This window comes from Salmo salar, chromosome 20, assembly GCF_965601325.2.
Source record: "Salmo salar chromosome 20, fSalSal1, whole genome shotgun sequence".
Taxonomy (NCBI): domain Eukaryota; kingdom Metazoa; phylum Chordata; class Actinopteri; order Salmoniformes; family Salmonidae; genus Salmo; species Salmo salar.
In genome coordinates, this window is record NC_138310.1 from 81,164,984 (window position 1) to 81,189,121 (window position 24,138).

General features: G+C 46.6%; 1 protein-coding gene across 2 annotated transcripts in view; it reads right to left on the bottom strand.

The window, feature by feature from the left end:
• Positions 1 to 24,138, bottom strand: part of nox4 (NADPH oxidase 4) — a 197,691-nt gene that overhangs the window by 97,902 nt on the left and 75,651 nt on the right. For both annotated transcript variants that reach the window (XM_014163465.3, XM_045704002.2), the window contains 4 exons: positions 8,110 to 8,207; positions 8,013 to 8,040; positions 4,193 to 4,265; positions 3,122 to 3,202 (listed from right to left, as the gene is read on the bottom strand). In XM_014163465.3, coding sequence (XP_014018940.2) covers positions 3,122 to 3,202; positions 4,193 to 4,265; positions 8,013 to 8,040; positions 8,110 to 8,207 — 280 coding nt within the window. The remainder of the gene's footprint in view (positions 1 to 3,121; positions 3,203 to 4,192; positions 4,266 to 8,012; positions 8,041 to 8,109; positions 8,208 to 24,138) is intronic.

Below are 24,138 nucleotides of genomic sequence, written 5' to 3' on the forward strand. Positions count from 1 at the left end.
GTATCCAACACTATGAAAACATACTGATAGTACTACTCTGTCAAGACTAACCCCTCTTACGACACCAATCGCATAGGGGGCAGTATTGTCACTTTCGGATGAAATACGTGCCCATATTAAACTGCCTCCTACTCAAACTCAGCAGCTAGGATATGCATATTATTAGTAGATGTGGATAGAAAACACTCTGAAGTTTCTAAAACGGTTTGAATGATGTCTGTGAGTATAACAGAACTCATATGGCAGGCAAAAACCTGAGAAAAATCCTACCAGGAAGTGGAAATCCGATGCGTGGAATCTTTCCAAGTCATTGCCTATCGAACACACAGTGACTAAGGATTCATTTAGCACTTCCTAAGGCTTCCACTAGATGTCAACAGTCTTTAGAACCTTGTTTCAGCCTTTTGCAGTGAACAGAGAGCGAACAAGAAGTTGGGGAAGTTGTTGACTCAGGGAAGGACATCAGTTCATTGGCGCGCATTGACGTGAGGAGGTAGCTGTGTTCCAAAACGTTTTTCAAGACAATGGAATCGTCCGGTTGCAATATTATTGAAGTTCTAAGTGAAAAAGGTCCTAAAGATTGATGCTATACAACGTTTGACATGTTTGAACGGACGTAAATAGAACTTTTTTTACTTGTCGTCGTGACATTTTCCGCGCGCTTCCTACATTTGGAGTAGCTAACTGAACGCGCTAACAACAAGGAGCTATTTGGACATAAATTATGGACTTTATCGAACAAAACAACATTTATTGTGGACCTGGGATTCTTGGAAGTGCCTTCTGATGAAGATCATCAAAGGTAAGTGAATATTTGTAATGCTATTTATGATTTTAGATGACTCCAAAATGGCGGGTATCTGTATTGCCTAGTGTATTTTTCTGAGCGCAGTACTCAGATTATTGCAAAGTGTGCTTTCCTCGTGAAGCTTTTTTGAAATCTGTCACAGCGTTTGCATAAAGGAGATGTTCATCTATAATTCTTTGAACAGTTTAATATTTTATCAACGTTTATGATGATTATTTTTGTAAATTGTTGTGCTGATTCACCGGCAGTATTGGAGGCAAAATATTTTCTGAATGTCACGCGCCAATGTAAAATGCTGTTTTTGGATATAAATATGAACTTTATCGAACAAAAAATGCATGTATTGTGTAACATGATGTCCTAGGAGTGTCATCTGATGAAGATCGTCAAAGGTTAGTGCTTCATTTAGCTGTATTTTGGGTATTTGTGATGCATCTAGTTGCTTGGAAAATGGCTGTGTGGTTACTTTTGTCTATGTACTCTCCTAACATAATCTAATGTTTTTCTTTCGCTGTAAAGCCTTTTTTAAATCGGACAACGTGGTTCGATTCAGGAGAAGTGTATCTTTAAAATGGTGTAAAATAGTCGCATGTTTGAGAAATTGAAATTATTCGATTTGTGGTTTTGAATTTGGCGCTCTGATTTTTCACTGGTTATTGTCGAACTCAATCCCGCTAACGGGATTGGTGTCGTATGAAGTTAATCAAGGCGTCCTCATGCTTCCCAGCCGAAACAGTTCGGAAGGGCTTGGCACACCTGTATTTGGGGATTTTCTCCCATTCTTCTCTGTAGATCCTCCCAAGCTCTGTCAGGTGGGATGGGGAGCGTCGCTGCACAGCTATTTTCAGGTCTCTCCTGAGATGTTGGATCGGGTTCAAGTCTGGCTGGGTCACTAAAGGACATTCAGAGACTTGTCCCGAAGCTACTCCTGCATTGTCTTGGCTGTGTGCTTAGGGTTGTTATCCGGTTGGAAGGTGAACCTTCACCCCAGTATGAGATGCTGAGCACTCTGGAGCAGGTTTTCATCAAGGATCTCGTTGTACTTTGCTCCGTTCATCTTTCCCTCGATCCTGACTGGTCTCTCAGTCCCTGCCGCTGAAAGCAAGTCTCTGCTTCACTGTAGGGATGGTGGCAGGTTTCCTCCAGACGTGATACTTGGCATTCAGGCCAAAGAGTTCAATCTTGGTTCCATCAGACCAAAGAATCTGGTTTCTCATTGTCTGAATCCTTTAGATGGCTTTTGGTAAACTCCAAGTGGGCTGTCACGTGCCTTTTACTGAGGAGTGGCTTCCGTCTGGCCACTCTACCACAAAGGCCTGATTGGCAGAGTGCTGCAGAGATGGTTGTCCTTCTGGAAGGTTCTCCCATCTCCACAACGGAACTCTGGAGCTCTGTCAGAGTGACCATCGGGTTCTTGGGCACCTCCCTGATGAAGGCCCTTCTCCCCTGATTGCTCAGTTTGTCCGGGTGGCCAGCTCTAGGAAGAGTCTTGGGGGTTCCAAACTTCTTCCATTTAAGAATGATGGAGGCCACTGTGTTCTTGGGGAACTTTAATGCTGAATAATCTTTTGGGTACCCTTCCCCAGATCTGTGCCTCAACATAATCCTGTCTCGGAGCTCTACGGACAATTCGTTGAACCTCATGACTTGGTTTTTGCTCTGACGTGCATTGTCAACTTTGGGACCTTATATAGACAGGTGTGTGACTTTCCAAATCATGTCCAATCAATTGAATTTACCACAGGTGGACTCCAATCAAGTTGTAGAAACCTTTAAAGGGTGATCAATGGAAACAGGATGCACCTAAGCTCAATTTCGAGTCTAAATTTCGAATCTCATAGCAAAGGCTCTGAGTACCTATGTAATTAAGGTATATCTGTTTTTAATTTTTAATACATTTGCAAAAATATCGAGAAAAAAAAGTTTGTTCTTTGTCATTATGGGGTATTGTGTGTAGTTTGATGAGATTTTTTATCTATTTCATCCATTTTAGAATAAGGCTGTAACATAACAAAATGTGGAAAAAGTCAAGGAGTCTGAATACTTTCCGAATGCATTGTAGATCTTGTGTGTATGCTGGCTACAATGTCTCAAGATGGACAAACATAACTATTGATGCTTTTTCGTCAAACTTCAAGCGAAGGTCTTTTAAAGGAGGATGCGAGCACACTTGTTTGGTTCGGCTAGCCGAGTTTGGCTAGGCACCAGCCTAACTGAAGCATGCTGACACCTTCAATCAGACACACACACACACACACACACACACAGCCACAGCCACATAGTCCCCATACCAAAGGCGATAAGTTAACTTACCCGACCACATGCACAATCAGTATGATGTAGAACACTATGAAGAGGTTGTGGGTGTACCAGAATATCTCATAGTTGGACACCCTGAAACACATTCCACAAACATGATGATATGATACATCAGATTACTGTAAAGTCTCATTAACATCACCACATATCTTCATACATCAGATTACCACAAGGTCCACAACGGCATATTTTCACATTTTCTGCAGAAAAACTATTTTAGGGAGTGCTGTGGAATTACAGGGAGATACGAGTGTTGGAGAAAAGCAGACAAAGAGAGAGAAATTATCCAGGAGAAGAGCGAGAGAGAGAGAGGTCAGAGCATAACTGAAGACATGAAGAGCCACGCCTTTTAACTTACAGGGTCTTTTAAACCAGTGGAGGGCAGGACAGTGTGTGTGTGTGTGTGTGTGTGTGTGTGTGTGTGGTGTGTGTGTGTGTGTGTGTGTGTGTGTGTGTGTGTGTGTGTGTGTGTGTGTGTGTGTGTGTGTGTGCGCCGCATGAGTAGGGCTGTCACAATTAGCAAGGTTATTACAGACAACGACCCCCAATAAACACAACTTACACCAAACAACAGTCTCCCTCCAAGAACGCTCTGAACATCCACACATATGACCACATCACCCTTTGAACATCAGTGTCTCCCTACAGTACTGGGACTCACACCCACACCCTCTACACACACACACACACACACACACACACACACACACACACACACACACACACACACACACACACACACACACACACACACACACACACACACACACACACACACACACACACACACACACACACACACACACAGGTGCTGACCTAAGGCTTAAGTGGACATGCCTCTGATCCTGCATTAAATTACAACAAGCAAGGCAGAGGACACCACAATCAGGACCCAGTCTAAATCAAAGCACAGGACCTCTCCTTGCCGCCCCCTGTGACCTCGGTAATGACATAGGTTTGGCCACGCTGGTAGTTGGTCCCTTTATCCTGGCCATCTAAGACTGACAGACACACATTTAAGTAATTTAGCAGACGCTCTTGTCCAGGGTAACTTAAGAGTTTTACCTGATACAGTAGGAAGAGGCAGTGAACATCAGGAAGAGGATGAGGACCAATAGGATACCAGTGATCCCCGGGACTAAACCACATCCACCAATCAGAGAACAGAGAGACAAGAGTTATAACATTATTAACCAATCAGAGAACAAAGTGACAGATTCATAACAAAGAGACAGATTCATAACATTAATAAACATTCAGTGAACAAAGAGACAGAGTCATAACATAATTAACCAATCAAAGAACAGAGAGACTGATTAATATAATTAATAACCAATTAATGAAGAAAGAGAGACGGATTTATATAATTAATAACCAATTAATGAACAAAGACAGAGTCATAACATTATTAACCAATCAGAGAACAGAGAGACAGATTGATAACATGAATAACCAATCACAGAACAGAGAGAGAGTCATAAAATGATTAACCAATCAGAGAACAGAGACAAAACTGTGATGACATCCTTATTTGTTGTGTTAGATAGTTGGGCAAGGGAATAGGGAAGGTTTTCAGACTGGACTAGACTACCAGGAAGGGAATAGGGAAGGTTTTCAGACTGGACTAGACTACCAGGAAGGGAATAGGGAGGTTTTCAGACTGGACTAGACTACCAGGAAGAGAATAGGGAAGGTTTTCAGACTGGACTAGACTACCAGGAAGGGAATAGGGAAGGTTTTCAGACTGGACTAGACTACCAGGAAGGGAATAGGGAAGGTTTTCAGACTGGACTACACTACCAGGAAGGGAATAGGGAAGGTTTTCAGACTGGACTACACTACCAGGAAGTGGGCTAGCTACATTTTTCGGACTGGACTAGACTACCAGGAAGGGGATAGGGAAAGTTTTCAGACTAGACTACCCGGAAGTGAGCTAGACAATGTGTGATTAGTTTGGGCTGTTTTGAAGGTAACATTTTATTTGGATAGTCCATCTGTAGATGGTCTACAGACTGTCATTAACATTTCAACTAACTATCTACTAACCCTAGCTCTAACCTTAACCTTAACCCCTTATCCTAACCATAAAAAGGCTCTGCATGGTTAATCCGTCTGCAGAGGCATTTTACTCTCTTCTGCAGAAGCCTTTTTTCTGCAGAGGCAGCATTTACTGTCATACGGCCTATGCAGAAGTCTGGGCATGTACAGTTGAAGTCAGAAGTTTACATACACCTTAGCCAAGTACATTTAAACTCAGTTTTTCACAATTCCTGTGAAATGTCAGAATAATAGTAGAGAGAATGATTTATTTCAGCTTTTATTTCTTTCATCACATTCCCAGTGGGTCAGAAGTTTACACAGACTCAATTAGTATTTGGTAGCATTGCCTTTAAATTGTTTAACTTGGGTCAAACGTTTTGGGTAGCCTTCCACAAGCTTCCCACAATAAGTTGGGTGAATTGTGGCCCATCCCTCCTGACAAAGCTGGTGTAACTGAGTCAGGTTTGTAGGCCTCCTTGCTCGCACACGCTTTTTCAGTTCTGCCCACAAATGTTCTATAGAATTGAGGTCAGGGCTTTGTGATGGCCACTCCAATACCTTGATTGTGTTGTCCTTAAGCCATTTTGCCACAACTTTGGAAGTATGCTTGGGGTCATTGTCCATTTGGAAGACCCATTTGCGACCAAGCTTTAACTTCCTGACTGTCTTGAGATGTTGCTTCAATATATCCACATAATTTTGCTTCCTCATGATGCCATCTATTTTGTGCTGTGCACCTGTCCCTCCTGCAGCAAAGCACCCCCACAACATGATGCTGCCACCCCCGTGCTTCACGGTTGGGATGGTGTTCTTCGGCTTGCAAGCCTCCCCCTTTTTCCTCCAAACATAATGATGGTCATTATGGCCAAACAGTTCTATTTTTGTTTCATCAGACCAGAGGACATTTCTCCAAAAAGTATGATCTTTGTCCCCATGTGCAGTTGCAAACCGTAGTCTGGCTTTTTTATGGCGGTTTTGGAGCAGTGGCTTCTTCCTTGATGAGCGGCCATTCAGGTTATGTTGATATAGGACTCGTTTTACAGTGGATATAGATACTTTGTACCTGTTTCCTCCAGCATATTCACAAGGTCCTTTGCTGTTGTTCTGGGATTGATTTGCACTTTTTGCACCAAAGTACGTTCATCTCTAGGAGACTGAATGTGTCTCCTTCCTGAGCGGTATGATGGCTGCGTGGTCCCATGGTGTTTATACTTGCATACTATTGTTTGTACAGATAAACGTGGTACCTTCGGGCATTTGGAAATTGCTCCCAAGGATGAACCAGACTTGTGGAGGTCTACAATTTTTTTTCTGAGGTCTTGGCTGATTTCTTTTGATTTTCCCATGATGTCAAGCAAAGAGGCACTGAGTTTGAAGGTAGGCCTTGAAATACATCCACAGGTACACCTCCAATTGACTCAAATTATGTCAATTAGCCTATCAGAAGCTTCTAAAACCATGACATCATTTTCTGGAATTTTACAAGCTGTTTAAAGGCACAGTCAACTTAGTGTATGTTAACTTCTGACCCACTGGAATTGTGATACAGTGAATTATAAGTAAAATAATCTGTCTGTAAACAATTGTTGGAAAAATTACTTGTGTCATGCACAAAGTAGATGTCCTAACCGACTTGCCAAAACTATATTTTGTTGACAAGAAATTTGTGGAGTGGTTGAAAAACGAGTTTTAATGACTCCAACCTAAGTGTAACTTCCGACTTCAACTGTATATTCTTGTGCTTGGCTGAGCAGAGCTGTTTTCAAGGAAGCTGTCAAGGAAGTGAGTTTGTGTTTATACTGGACCTTCTGCCTCCACCTACTGTCAACCAGTCATGCCAATACGGAGCTATACGGAGCTATATGGAGCCCTCCGCATTGTTGAAAAATTTGGGCAACGTACGGCGATGCAGTACGGAGCTCAATTTGGCCTCTGCATGCCTCTGGAAGCTCCGCAATTGTGTCACACCCTCCATATGGAGCCTCCGACCACATTTCTGGCTCTAGCATAAATTGGCTTTAAATGTAACCTTTACCCTAACCCTTATTCTAAACCTAGCCCTAGCCCTAACCATAACGTTAGCAAGCAGAGCATCAACAAATGGAAAATCCAATCTATCCAAATAAAGTGTGACCTTTTTGCGTGTGTGTGTGTGTGTGTGTGTGTGTGTGTGTGTGTGTGTGTGTGTGTGTGTGTGTGTGTGTGTGTGTGTGTGTGTGTGTGTGTGTGTGTGTGTGTGTGTGTGTGTGTGTGTGTGGACATATTTAAGAAGTCCCCACAAGAATAGTAAACAAACAAAAATTTGACCAACTGGGGACATTTTGTTGGTCCCCTTAAGGTCAAATGCTATTTGTATGGGGTTTAGGGTTAAGGTTAGAATTAGTCTAAAGGTTAGAATTCGGTTAAGGGTTAGGGTTAGGAGCTAGGGTTAGGTTTAGTGTTAAGGTTAGGTTTTTGGGTTAAGGTTAGGGTTAGCTTTAGGGGTTAGGGAAAATAGGATTTTGAATGGGACTGAATTGTGTGTGTCCACAAGGTTAGCTGTGCAACACTGTGTGTGTATGTGTGTGTGTGTGTGTGTGTGTGTGTGTGTGTGTGTGTGTGTGTGTGTGTGTGTGTGTGTGTGTGTGTGTGTGTGTGTGTGTGTAGTGTCTAGTACTGGCAGAAAGACAGAGTTCCCCCTCTCTTCTTGGCATAGCGCCACCCTAATCTCAAACACATTCATCAGTTTATGGTTACCATGGAAACACATATGGAACCAAGACCAAAATGCTGTCCACGCCCCTTGGCTAGCCAACCCACCTGTGAAACAGTCCAGTTTATTATAGGGGAACCCCGGCAGACTCACCTGTAGTCAGAATGATGAGTCTGGGGTCCTGGGGAAGACAACCGCAGGTTAACACAGGTTGTGTGTGAGTGTGTGTGTGTGAGAGTGCACATCTTACCTCTCCCCTGTAGCGTGCAACGTTGAGAGAAGGGAAGTCTTCTGAGTACCTGACGCTGAAATTGACCACGTTGACCAGATGAGCCGATACGTGCACAACTGGAGGACACATCACAACAGAGGGTTACAACAGAGTAAAACTCACTCTCACACACACAACTGGAGGACACATCACAACAGAGGGTTACAACAGAGTAAAACTCACTCTCACACACACAACTGGAGGACACATCACAACAGAGGGTTACAACAGAGTAAAACTCACTCTCACACACACAACTGGAGGACACATCACAACAGAGGGTTACAACAGAGTAAAACTCACTCTCACACACACAACTGGAGGACATCACAACAGAGGGTTACAACAGAGTAAAACTCACTCTCACACACACAACTGGAGGACACATCACAACAGAGGGCTACAACAGAGTAAAACTCACTCTCACAGACACAACTGGAGGACACATCACAACAGAGGGTTACAACAGAGTAAAACTCACTCTCACACACACAACTGGAGGACACATCACAACAGAGGGCTACAACAGAGTAAAACTCACTCTCACACACACAACTGGAGGACACATCACAACAGAGGGTTACAACAGAGTAAAACTCACTCTCACACACACAACTGGAGGACACATCACAACAGAGGGTTACAACAGAGTAAAACTCACTCTCACACACACAACTGGAGGACACATCACAACAGAGGGTTACAACAGAGTAAAACTCACTCTCACACACACAACTGGAGGACACATCACAACAGTGGGTTACAACAGAGTAAAACTCACTCTCACACACACAACTGGAGGACACATCACAACAGAGGGTTACAACAGAGTAAAACTCACTCTCACACACACAACTGGAGGACACATCACAACAGTGGGTTACAACAGAGTAAAACTCACTCTCACACACACAACTGGAGGACACATCACAACAGAGGGTTACAACAGAGTAAAACTCACTCTCACACACACAACTGGAGGACACATCACAACAGAGGGTTACAACAGAGTAAAACTCACTCTCACACACAAAACTGGAGGACACATCACAACAGAGGGTTACAACAGAGCACCTCTTTCTCTATTCAGCATACTCAACAACAGCGATGGGGGGCAAATCGATACAGTCACATATCGCAATATTATTTTGGATGATATTATATAGAAACTTTGACTTCAAGTATGGATTTGTAGAAATATGTTTGTTTTTGCTAGGTAGCATTAGCTTGTTCTCCATCTTCTTTTTAAATAGTGAGCCAACATGTCTTCAGTCTTTCCATGACTGATCAAACCTCTCTCTGCAGCAGATATATACCCTTAACACTTTAACCTAACTCCTAACCTTCATCCCTAACCTAACTCCTAACCTTAATCCCTAACCTTAATCCCTAACCTAACTCCTAACCTTAATACCTAACCTAACTCCTAACCTTAATCCCTAACCTAACTCCTAACCTTAATCCCTAACCTAACTCCTAACCTTAATCCCTAACCTAACTCCTAACCTTAATCCCTAACCTAACTCCTAACCTTAATCCCTAACCTAACTCCTAACCTTAACTCCTAACCTTAATCCCTAACCACTAGCTAACGATTTTTTATCTATTTTTTATTTAACTAGGCAAGTCAGTTTCCTATTTACAATAACGGCCTACACCAGCCAAACCCTAACGACGCTCGGCCAATTGCGCGCCGTCCTATGGGACTCCCAATCATGGCCAGTTGTGATACAGTATGGAATTGAACCAGGGTCTGTAGTGACGCCTCTAGCACTGAGATGCAGTGCCTTAGACTGCTGCGCCACTCGGGAGCCCAATTGTTAGTGTTAGCCACATAGCCACCACGATAACATTAGACAAATTGGAATTTGTAACATATCATACGTACGTTTTGCAAATTCGTAACGTACTATATGAATTGCAATTCGTAATATATGTATGAATTTGCAATCCATAACATGTCATACGAACTGTAATTCATAACATATCATTCAAAATGGATGATGGACCCACCAATGAATACATACCATAGGAAATGTAACATATAATAATACACTGAACATAAATATAACACAACATGTAAAGTGTTGGTCCCATGTTTCATGAGCTGAAATAAAAGATCCTGGACATTTGCCAAACACACAAAAAAAATGCTCTAAATTTTGTGTCATATCAATATTGTGGCGTATCAAGAAGCTGACTAAACAGCATGATCATTACACAGGTGAATCTTGTTCTGGGCCAAATAAAAGCCACTAAAATGTGCAGTTCTGTCACACAACACAATGCCACAGATGTCTCAAGTTGAGGGAGTGTACAACTGGCATGCTGACTGCAGGAATGTCCACCAGAGCTGTTGCCAGAGAATTTAATGTTCATTTCTCTACCATTAACCGCCTCCAACGTTGTATTAGAGAATATGTCACTATGTGAGACCAGTTCAAATGGTACAAAATGTATGCATTCACTACTTTAAGTCCCTCTGGATAAGAGCATCTGTTAAACTGTAAATCCATAGACTAGGGCATAATGCACTTATTTTAGTTTACTGATTTGAAACTGTTGCGTTTACATTTTTGTTCAGTATAGAATCGTGAGAATCGAAATACATATTGCATTGGTACCTAATTAACATGATAATATCATATTGTGAGGTCCCTGGCATTTCCCAGCCCTACTCACACACACACACACACACACACACACACACACACACACACACACACACACACACACACACCACACACACACACACACACACACATCTCTTTGTCTATTCAGCATATATCTTTCTGAGTAACTGAGCGACACACACACACACACACACTCACACACACACATCTCTTTGTCTATTCAGCATATATCTTTCTGAGTAACTGAGCGACACACACACACACACACACACACACACACACACACACACACACACACACACACACACACACACACACACACACACACACACACACACACACACACACACACACACACACACACACACACTTATCTCTCTGACATCATGGCTTAAACATGCATCTCCCCAACAGCTGACAGAGACAAGGGGTAGTTATCTCTCTCTCCTCCTCCCCCCTCTCTCTCTCTATTCACCTTCAATTACCCTCTCCATGTCTTCCCCCTGCCTCCTCTTTCTCCCTTTGTTCTTCATTGTTCTCTGGGTGTAATTGGTTGTGTCAGAAGTTTGGAACTCTGCAATTAGAACATTACATCTCCACAGCCAGGAAGCAGGCTGGGGGTGAGGGAGCGGAAGAGGAGAGAGGGGGAGGGAGAGAGGGTTAAGGGAGGGGGGAGGGGACTTGGGTTGAGGGAGACCGGGGAGAAACCTGCTCCCAATGACATCAGTGAGGCAGCTGTGTGTGTCCCTCTCTCACTCATTATATCTCTCTTTCTCACTCACACACACACGCAAGCACGCACGCACGTACACACGCACATACACACACATACACACTCTTACACACACAGCTCTATGTCCCCTGGAAGAGCTGGAAACTCAGAATCTGAATGTATATGGTAATTTCCATGTAAAAGGATCCATGGGCATCAACATGGGAAGTTCATAGGAGCATGTCAAATTGGGTGTCTAATAAAAGCTAAGAGTCTATATTTTAAGGAAAGAAGGCATTGATACATTTTTCAACCATTTTCCATCTTAAAAATGAGGCATAAGTGACGGCTTTGATTTCTGGATAAACAGATGGAAAAGGGGTCTTAGAAAACATCTAGCTGAAAAAGTCTTAACATTTTTTAGAAATACATCAAAACACAATCATGTAATAACATAAAGATCCCTGCCAACTAATATCAACACTTAGACTTCGTTTTGGAGAAATTGTTTACCTTCTGTAAGTTTAAGAAATATTGCCTTGTGCCTTGTAATTCCGTTACCAAAAACCCACATATCTTTGAAGATATTTTCACATTTCTCTCCCTCATGTGGAGGGAAGATTAGGAACGTTCACAGAAGTAACAAGTAACAAGTAGACCTACCAATTAATTATAGTGATTTTACTGGTATCAATTTTGTTTATGAATTATTAAGTGATTTAAACTCATAATTCATTATCGCAGTTGAATTGGCTACAATGGAAAATCATAATAGTCACAAACCACAGTTGGGTCACCTGGTACTGTCCTCCCTTCCACTGGTATACTGTTACTGTCCTCCCTTCCACTGGTATACTGTTACTGTCCTCCCTTCCACTGGTATACTGTTACTGTCCTCCCTTCCACTGGTATACTGTTACTGTCCTCCCTTCCACTGGCATACTGTTACTGTCCTCCCTTCCACTGGTATACTGGTACTGTCCTCCCTTCCACTGGTATACTGTTACTGTCCTCCCTTCCACTGGTATACTGTTACTGTCCTCCCTTCCACTGGTATACTGTTACTGTCCTCCCTTCCACTGGCATACTGTTACTGTCCTCCCTTCCACTGGTATACTGGTACTGTCCTCCCTTCCACTGGTATACTGTTACTGTCCTCCCTTCCACTGGTATACTGGTACTGTCCTCCCTTCCACTGGTATACTGGTACTGTCCTCCCTTCCACTGACATACTGTTACTGTCCTCCCTTCCACTGGTATACTGGTACTGTCCTCCCTTCCACTGGTATACTGGTACTGTCCTCCCTTCCACTGGCATACTGTTACTGTCCTCCCTTCCACTGGTATACTGGTACTGTCCTCCCACTGGCATACTGTTACTGTCCTCCCTTCCACTGGTATACTGTTACAGTCCTCCCTTCCACTGGCATACTGTTACTGTCCTCCCTTCCACTGGTATACTGGTACTGTCCTCCCTTCCACTGGTATACTGGTACTGTCCTCCCTTCCACTGGCATACTGTTACTGTCCTACCTTCCACTGGTATACTATTACTGTCCTCACTTCCACTGGCATACTGTTACTGTCCTCCCATCCACTGGTATACTGGTACTGTCCTCCCTTCCACTGGTATACTGGTACTGTCCTCCCTTCCACTGGTATACTGGTACTGTCCTCCCTTCCACTGGCATACTGTTACTGTCCTCCCTTCCACTGGTATACTGTTACTGTCCTCCATTCCACTGGTATACTGGTACTGTCCTCCCTTCCACTGGTATACTGTTACTGTCCTCCCTTCCACTGGCATACTGTTACTGTCCTCCCTTCCACTGGTATACTGGCACTGTCCTCCCTTCCACTGGCATACTGTTACTGTCCTCCCTTCCACTGGCATACTGTTACTGTCCTCCCTTCCACTGGCATACTGTTACTGTCCTCCCTTCCACTGGCATACTGTTACTGTCCTCCCTTCCACTGGCATACTGGTACTGTCTCTCCCTTCCACTGGTATACTGGTACTGTCCTCCCTTCCACTGGTATACTGTTACTGTCCTCCCTTGCACTGGCATACTGTTACTGTCCTCCCTTGCACTGGTATACTGGTACTGTCCTCCCTTCCACTGGCATACTGTTACTGTCCTCCGTTCCACTGGTATACTGGTACTGTCCTCCCTTCCACTGGCATACTGTTACTGTCCTCCCTTCCACTGGCATACTGTTACTGTCCTCCCTTCCACTGGTATACTGGTACTGTCCTCCCTTCCACTGGCATACTGTTACTGTCCTCCCTTCCACTGGTATACTGTTACTGTCCTCCCTTCCACTGGTATACTGTTACAGTCCTCCCTTGTACTGGCATACTGTTACTGTCCTCCCTTCCACTGGTATACTGTTACTGTCCTCCCTTCCACTGGTATACTGATACTTCTCTCCCTTCCACTGGTATACTGCTACTGTCCTCCCTTCCACTGGTATACTGTTACAGTCCTCCCTTGTACTGGCATACTGTTACTGTCCTCCCTTCCACTGGCATACTGTTACTGTCCTCCCTTCCACTGGTATACTGGTACTTCTCTCCCTTCCACTGGTATACTGGTACTGTCCTCCCTTCCACTGGTATACTGTTACTGTCCTCCCTTGTACTGGCATACTGTTACTGTCCTCCCTTCCACTGGTATACTGTTACTGTCCTCCCTTCCACTGGCATACTGTTACTGTCCTCCCTTCCACTGGTATACTGGTACTGTCCTCCCTTCCACTGGCATACTGCTACTGTCCTCCCTTCCACTGGTATACTGGTACTGTCCTCCCTTCCACTGGCATACTGTTACTGTCCTCCCTTCCACTGGTATACTGGTACTGTCCTCCCTTCCACTGACATACTGTTACTGTCCTCCCTTCCATTGGTATACTGGTACTGTCCTCCCTTCCACTGGCATACTGTTACTGTCCTCCCTTCCACTGGTACACTGGTACTGTCCTCCCTTCCACTGGCATACTGTTACTGTCCTCTCTTCCACTGGTATACTGGTACTGTCCTCCCTTCCACTGGCATACTGTTACTGTCCTCCCTTCCACTGGTATACTGGTACTGTCCTCCCTTCCACTGGCATACTGGTACTGTCCTCCCTTCCACTGGCATACTGTTACTGCCCTCCCTTCCACTGGTATACTGGTACTGTACTACCTTCCACTGGTACACTGGTACTGTCCTCCCTTCCAATGGTATACTGGTACTGTCCTCCCTTCCACTGGTATACTGGTACTGTCCTCCCTTCCACTGGTATACTGTTACTGTCCTCCCTTCCACTAGCATACTGTTACTGTCCTCCCTTCCACTGGTATACTGGTTCTGTTCTCCCTTCCACTGGTATACTGGTACTGTCCTCCCTTCCACTGGCATACTGGTACTGTCCTCCCTTCCACTGGTATACTGGTACTGTCCTCCCTTCCACTGGCATACAGCTCATAGTGTCACCTGGTACTGTCCTCCCTTCCACTGGTATACTGGTACTGTCCTCCCTTCCACTGGCATACAGCTCATAGTGTCACCTGGTACTGTCCTCCCTTCCACTGGTATACTGTTACTGTCCTCCCTTCGACTGGTATACTGTTACTGTCCTCCCTTCCACTGGTATACTGGTACTGTCCTCCCTTCCACTGGTATACTGTTACTGTCCTCCCTTCCACTGGCATACTGTTACTGTCCTCCCTTCCACTGGCATACTGGTACTGTCCTCCCTTCCACTGGCATACTGTTACTGTCCTCCCTTCCACTGGCATACTGTTACTGTCCTCCCTTCCACTGGTATAGTGATACTTCTCTCCCTTCCACTGGTATACTGGTACTGTCCTCCCTTCCACTGGTATACTGTTACTGTCCTCCCTTGTACTGGCATACTGTTACTGTCCTCCCTTCCACTGGCAAACTGTTACTGTCCTCCCTTCCACTGGTATACTGGTACTTCTCTCCCTTCCACTGGTATACTGGTACTGTTGTCCCTTCCACTGGTATACTGTTACTGTCCTCCCTTGCACTGGCATACTGTTACTGTCCTCCCTTCCACTGGCATACTGTTACTGTCCTCCCTTCCACTGGCATACTGTTACTGTCCTCCCTTCCACTGGCAAACTGTTACTGTCCTCCCTTCCACTGGTATACTGGTACTTCTCTCCCTTCCACTGGTATACTGGTACTGTTGTCCCTTCCACTGGTATACTGTTACTGTCCTCCCTTGTACTGGCATACTGTTACTGTCCTCCCTTCCACTGGCTTACTGTTACTGTCCTCCCTTCCACTGGTATACTGGTACTGTCCTCCCTTCCACTGGCATACTGTTACTGTCCTCCCTTCCACTGGCATACTGTTACTGTCCTCCCTTCCACTGGTATACTGGTACTGTCCTCCCTTCCACTGGCATACTGCTACTGTCCTCCCTTCCACTGGTATACTGGTACTGTCCTCCCTTCCACTGGCATACTGTTACTGTCCTCCCTTCCACTGGTATACTGTTACTGTCCTCCCTTCCACTGACATACTGTTACTGTCGTCCCTTCCATTGGTATACTGGTACTGTCCTCCCTTCCACTGGCATACTGTTACTGTCCTCCCTTCCACTGGCATACTGTTACTGTCCTCCCTTCCACTGGTATACTGGTACTGTCCTCCCTTCCACTGGCATACTGTTACTGTCCTCCCTTCCACTGGTATACTGTTACTGTCCTCCCTTCCACTGGTATACTGTTACTGTCCTCCCTTCCACTGGCATACTGTTACTGTCCTCCCTTCCACTGGTATACTGGTACTGTCCTCCCTTCCACTGGCATACTGCTACTGTCCTCCCTTCCACTGGTATACTGGTACTGTCCTCCCTTCCACTGGCATACTGTTACTGTCCTCCCTTCCACTGGTACACTGGTACTGTCCTCCCTTCCACTGGCATACTGTTACTGTCCTCTCTTCCACTGGCATACTGGTACTGTCCTCCCTTCCACTGGCATACTGTTACTGTCCTCCCTTCCACTGGTATACTGGTACTGTCCTCCCTTCCACTGGCATACTGGTACTGTCCTCCCTTCCACTGGCATACTGTTACTGTCCTCCCTTCCACTGGTATACTGGTACTGTCCTCCCTTCCACTGGTATACTGTTACTGTCCTCCCTTCCACTGGTATACTGGTACTGTCCTCCCTTCCACTGGTATACTGGTACTGTCCTCCCTTCCACTGGTATACTGTTACTGTCCTCCCTTCCACTAGCATACTGTTACTCTCCTCCTTTCCACTGGTATACTGGTACTGTTCTCCCTTCCACTGGTATACTGTTACAGTCCTCCCTTCCACTGGCATACTGGTACTGTCCTCCCTTCCACTGGCATACTGTTACTGTCCTCCCTTCCACTGGTATACTGGTACTGTCCTCCCTTCCACTGGCATACAGCTCATAGTGTCACCTGGTACTATCCTCCCTTCCACTGGTATACTGTTACTGTCCTCCCTTCCACTGGTATACTGTTACTGTCCTCCCTTCCACTGGTATACTGTTACTGCCTCCCTTCCACTGGTATACTGTTACTGTCCTCCCTTCCACTGGCATACTGTTACTGTCCTCCCTTCCACTGGCATACTGTTACTGTCCTCCCTTCCACTGGCATACTGGTACTGTCCTCCCTTCCACTGGCATACTGTTACTGTCCTCCCTTCCACTGGTATACTGGTACTGTCCTCCCTTCCACTGGCATACTGTTACTGTCCTCCCTTCCACTGGTATACTGGTACTGTCCTCCCTTCCACTGACATACTGTTACTGTCCTCCCTTCCACTGGTATACTGGTACTGTCCTCCCTTCCACTGGCATACTGTTACTGTCCTCCCTTCCACTGGTATACTGGTACTGTCCTCCCTTCCACTGGCATACTGTTACTGTCCTCCCTTCCACTGGTATACTGGTACTGTCCTCCCTTCCACTGGCATACTGTTACTGTCCTCCCTTCCACTGGTATACTGGTACTGTCCTCCCTTCCACTGGCATACTGGTACTGTCCTCCCTTCCACTGGCATACTGTTACTGCCATCCCTTCCACTGGTATACTGGTACTGTCCTCCCTTCCACTGGTATACTGGTACTGTCCTCCCTTCCACTGGTATACTCGTACTGTCCTCCCTTCCACTGGCATACTGTTACTGTCCTTACTTCCACTGGTATACTGGTACTGTCCTCCCTTCCACTGGTATACTGGTACTGTTCTCCCTTCCACTGGCATACTGTTACTGTCCTCCCTTCCACTGGCATACTGTTACTGTCCTCCCTTCCACTGGTATACTGGTACTGTTCTCCCTTCCACTGGTATACTGTTACAGTCCTCCCTTCCACTGGCATACTGGTACTGTCCTCCCTTCCACTGGCATACTGTTACTGTCCTCCCTTACACTGGTATACTGGTACTGTCCTCCCTTCCACTGGCATACAGCTCATAGTGTCACCTGGTACTGTCCTCCCTTCCACTGGTATACTGTTACTGTCCTCCCTTCCACTGGTATACTGTTACTGTCCTCCCTTCCACTGGTATACTGTTACTGTCCTCCCTTCCACTGGCATACTGTTACTGTCCTCCCTTCCACTGGTATACTGGTACTGTCCTCCCTTCCACTGGCATACTGTTACTGTCCTCCCTTCCACTGGTATACTGGTACTGTCCTCCCTTCCACTGGCATACTGTTACTGTCCTCCCTTCCACTGGTATACTGGTACTGTCCTCCCTTCCACTGGCATACTGTTACTGTCCTCCCTTCCACTGGTATACTGGTACTGTCCTCCCTTCCACTGGCATACTGTTACTGTCCTCCCTTCCACTGGTATACTGGTACTGTCCTCCCTTCCACTGGCATACTGTTACTGTCCTCCCTTCCACTGGTATACTGGTACTGTCCTCCCTTCCACTGGCATACTGTTACTGTCCTCCCTTCCACTGGTATACTGGTACTGTCCTCCCTTCCACTGGCATACTGTTACTGTCCTCCCTTCCACTGGTATACTGGTACTGTCCTCCCTTCCACTGGCATACTGGTACTGTCCTCCCTTCCACTGGCATACTGTTACAGCCATCCCTTCCACTGGTATACTGGTACTGTCCTCCCTTCCACTGGTATACTGGTACTGTCCTCCCTTCCACTGGTATACTGGTACTGTCCTCCCTTCCACTGGCATACTGGTACTGTCCTCCCTTCCACTGGTATACTGTTACTGTCCTCCCTTCCACTGGAATACTGTTACTGTCCTCCCTTCCACTGGTATACTAGTACTGTCCTCCCTTCCACTGGTATACTGTTACTGTCCTCCCTTCCACTGGCATACTGTTACTGTCCTCCCTTCCACTGGCATACTGTTACTGTCCTCCCTTCCACTGGTATACTGGTACTGTTCTCCCTTCCACTGGTATACTGTTACAGTCCTCCCTTCCACTGGCATACTGGTACTGTCCTCCCTTCCACTGGCATACTGTTACTGTCCTCCCTTCCACTGGTATACTGGTACTGTCCTCCCTTCCACTGGCATACAGCTCATAGTGTCACCTGGTACTGTCCTCCCTTCCACTGGTATACAGCTCATAGTGTCACCTGGTACTGTCCTCCTTCCATGGGCATACTGTTACTGACCTCCCTTCCACTGGCATACTGTTACTGTCCTCCCTTCCACTGGCACAATGGTACTGTCCTCCCTTCCACTGGCATACTGTTACTGTCCTCCCTTCCACTGGCATACTGTTACTGTCCTCCCTTCCACTGGCATACTGGTACTGTCCTCCCTTCCACTGGTATACTGTTACTGTCCTCCCTTCCACTGGTATACTGGTACTGTCCTCCCTTCCACTGGCATACAGCTCATAGTGTCACCTGGTACTGTCCTCCCTTCCACTGGTATACTGTTACTGTCCTCCCTTCCACTGGTATACTGTTACTGTCCTCCCTTCCACTGGTATACTGTTACTGTCCTCCCTTCCACTGGCATACTGTTACTGTCCTCCCTTCCACTGGTATACTGGTACTGTCCTCCCTTCCACTGGCATACTGTTACTGTCCTCCCTTCCACTGGTATACTGGTACTGTCCTCCCTTCCACTGGCATACTGTTACTGTCCTCCCTTCCACTGGTATACTGGTACTGTCCTGCCTTCCACTGGCATACTGTTACTGCCATCCCTTCCACTGGTATACTGGTACTGTCCTCCCTTCCACTGGTATACTGGTACTGTCCTCCCTTCCACTGGTATACTGTTACTGTCCTCCCTTCCACTGGCATACTGTTACTGTCCTCCCTTCCACTGGCATACTGTTACTGTCCTCCCTTCCACTGGTATACTGGTACTGTTCTCCCTTCCACTGGTATACTGTTACAGTCCTCCCTTCCACTGGCATACTGGTACTGTCCTCCCTTCCACTGGCATACTGTTACTGTCCTCCCTTCCACTGGTATACTGGTACTGTCCTCCCTTCCACTGGCATACAGCTCATAGTGTCACCTGGTACTGTCCTCCCTTCCACTGGTATACTGTTACTGTCCTCCCTTCCACTGGTATACTGTTACTGTCCTCCCTTCCACTGGTATACTGTTACTGTCCTCCCTTCCACTGGCATACTGTTACTGTCCTCCCTTCCACTGGTATACTGGTACTGTCCTCCCTTCCACTGGCATACTGTTACTGTCCTCCCTTCCACTGGTATACTGGTACTGTCCTCCCTTCCACTGGCATACTGTTACTGTCCTCCCTTCCACTGGTATACTGGTACTGTCCTCCCTTCCACTGACATACTGTTACTGTCCTCCCTTCCACTGGTATACTGGTACTGTCCTGCCTTCCACTGGCATACTGTTACTGTCCTCCCTTCCACTGGTATACTGGTACTGTCCTCCCTTCCACTGGCATACTGTTACTGTCCTCCCTTCCACTGGTATACTGGTACTGTCCTCCCTTCCACTGGCATACTGTTACTGTCCTCCCTTCCACTGGTATACTGGTACTGTCCTCCCTTCCACTGGCATACTGGTACTGTCCTCCCTTCCACTGGCATACTGTTACAGCCATCCCTTCCACTGGTATACTGGTACTGTCCTCCCTTCCACTGGTATACTGGTACTGTCCTCCCTTCCACTGGTATACTGGTACTGTCCTCCCTTCCACTGGCATACTGGTACTGTCCTCCCTTCCACTGGTATACTGTTACTGTCCTCCCTTCCACTGGAATACTGTTACTGTCCTCCCTTCCACTGGTATACTAGTACTGTCCTCCCTTCCACTGGTATACTGTTACTGTCCTCCCTTCCACTGGCATACTGTTACTGTCCTCCCTTCCACTGGCATACTGTTACTGTCCTCCCTTCCACTGGTATACTGTTACTGTCCTCCCTTCCACTGGTATACTGGTACTGTCCTCCCTTCCACTGGCATACAGCTCATAGTGTCACCTGGTACTGTCCTCCCTTCCACTGGTATACTGTTACTGTCCTCCCTTCCACTGGTATACTGTTACTGTCCTCCCTTCCACTGGTATACTGTTACTGTCCTCCCTTCCACTGGCATACTGTTACTGTCCTCCCTTCCACTGGTATACTGGTACTGTCCTCCCTTCCACTGGCATACTGTTACTGTCCTCCCTTCCACTGGTATACTGGTACTGTCCTCCCTTCCACTGGCATACTGTTACTGTCCTCCCTTCCACTGGTATACTGGTACTGTCCTCCCTTCCACTGGTATACTGGTACTGTCCTCCCTTCCACTGGCATACTGGTACTGTCCTCCCTTCCACTGGTATACTGTTACTGTCCTCCCTTCCACTGGAATACTGTTACTGTCCTCCCTTCCACTGGTATACTAGTACTGTCCTCCCTTCCACTGGTATACTGTTACTGTCCTCCCTTCCACTGGCATACTGTTACTGTCCTCCCTTCCACTGGCATACTGTTACTGTCCTCCCTTCCACTGGTATACTGGTACTGTTCTCCCTTCCACTGGTATACTGTTACAGTCCTCCCTTCCACTGGCATACTGGTACTGTCCTCCCTTCCACTGGCATACTGTTACTGTCCTCCCTTCCACTGGTATACTGGTACTGTCCTCCCTTCCACTGGCATACAGCTCATAGTGTCACCTGGTACTGTCCTCCCTTCCACTGGTATACAGCTCATAGTGTCACCTGGTACTGTCCTCCTTCCATGGGCATACTGTTACTGACCTCCCTTCCACTGGCATACTGTTACTGTCCTCCCTTCCACTGGCACAATGGTACTGTCCTCCCTTCCACTGGCATACTGTTACTGTCCTCCCTTCCACTGGCATACTGTTACTGTACTCCCTTCCACTGGCATACTGGTACTGTCCTCCCTTCCACTGGTATACTGTTACTGTCCTCCCTTCCACTGGTATACTGGTACTGTCCTCCCTTCCACTGGCATACAGCTCATAGTGTCACCTGGTACTGTCCTCCCTTCCACTGGTATACTGTTACTGTCCTCCCTTCCACTGGTATACTGTTACTGTCCTCCCTTCCACTGGTATACTGTTACTGTCCTCCCTTCCACTGGCATACTGTTACTGTCCTCCCTTCCACTGGTATACTGGTACTGTCCTCCCTTCCACTGGCATACTGTTACTGTCCTCCCTTCCACTGGTATACTGGTACTGTCCTCCCTTCCACTGGCATACTGTTACTGTCCTCCCTTCCACTGGTATACTGGTACTGTCCTCCCTTCCACTGGTATACTGGTACTGTCCTCCCTTCCACTGGCATACTGGTACTGTCCTCCCTTCCACTGGTATACTGTTACTGTCCTCCCTTCCACTGGAATACTGTTACTGTCCTCCCTTCCACTGGTATACTAGTACTGTCCTCCCTTCCACTGGTATACTGTTACTGTCCTCCCTTCCACTGGCATACTGTTACTGTCCTCCCTTCCACTGGCATACTGTTACTGTCCTCCCTTCCACTGGTATACTGGTACTGTTCTCCCTTCCACTGGTATACTGTTACAGTCCTCCCTTCCACTGGCATACTGGTACTGTCCTCCCTTCCACTGGCATACTGTTACTGTCCTCCCTTCCACTGGTATACTGGTACTGTCCTCCCTTCCACTGGCATACAGCTCATAGTGTCACCTGGTACTGTCCTCCCTTCCACTGGTATACAGCTCATAGTGTCACCTGGTACTGTCCTCCTTCCATGGGCATACTGTTACTGACCTCCCTTCCACTGGCATACTGTTACTGTCCTCCCTTCCACTGGCACAATGGTACTGTCCTCCCTTCCACTGGCATACTGTTACTGTCCTCCCTTCCACTGGCATACTGGTACTGTCCTCCCTTCCACTGGTATACTGTTACTGTCCTCCCTTCCACTGGTATACTGGTACTGTCCTCCCTTCCACTGGCATACAGCTCATAGTGTCACCTGGTACTGTCCTCCCTTCCACTGGTATACTGTTACTGTCCTCCCTTCCACTGGTATACTGTTACTGTCCTCCCTTCCACTGGTATACTGTTACTGTCCTCCCTTCCACTGGCATACTGTTACTGTCCTCCCTTCCACTGGTATACTGGTACTGTCCTCCCTTCCACTGGCATACTGTTACTGTCCTCCCTTCCACTGGTATACTGGTACTGTCCTCCCTTCCACTGGCATACTGTTACTGTCCTCCCTTCCACTGGTATACTGGTACTGTCCTCCCTTCCACTGGCATACTGTTACTGTCCTCCCTTCCACTGGTATACTGGTACTGTCCTCCCTTCCACTGGCATACTGTTACTGTCCTCCCTTCCACTGGTATACTGGTACTGTCCTGCCTTCCACTGGCATACTGTTACTGTCCTCCCTTCCACTAGTATACTGTTACTGTCCTCCCTTCCACTGGTATACTGGTACTGTCCTCCCTTCCACTGGCATACTGTTACTGTCCTCCCTTCCACTGGTATACTGGTACTGTCCTCCCTTCCACTGGTATACTGGTACTGTCCTCCCTTCCACTGGCATACAGCTCATAGTGTCACCTGGTACTGTCCTCCCTTCCACTGGTATACAGCTCATAGTGTCACCTGGTACTGTCCTCCTTACATGGGCATACTGTTACTGACCTCCCTTCCACTGGCATACTGTTACTGTCCTCCCTTCCACTGGCACACTGGTACTGTCCTCCCTTCCACTGGCATACTGTTACTGTCCTCCCTTCCACTGGCATACTGTTACTGTCCTCCCTTCCACTGGCATACTGGTACTGTCCTCCCTTCCACTGGTATACTGTTACTGTCCTCCCTTCCACTGGTATACTGTTACTGTCCTCCCTTCCACTGGCATACTGTTACTGTCCTCCCTTCCACTGGTATACTGGTACTGTCCTCCCATCCAGTGGTATACTGTTACTGTCCTCCCTTCCACTGGCATACTGTCACTGTCCTCCCTTCCACTGGTATACTGTTACAGTCCTCCTTTCCACTGGCATACTGTTACTGTCCTCCCTTCCACTGGTATACTGTTACAGTCCTCCTTTCCACTGGCATACTGTTACTGTCCTCCCTTCCACTGGTATACTGGTACTGTCCTCCCTTCCACTGGCATACAGCTCATAGTGTCACCTGGTACTGTCCTCCCTTCCACTGGTATACTGTTACTGTCCTCC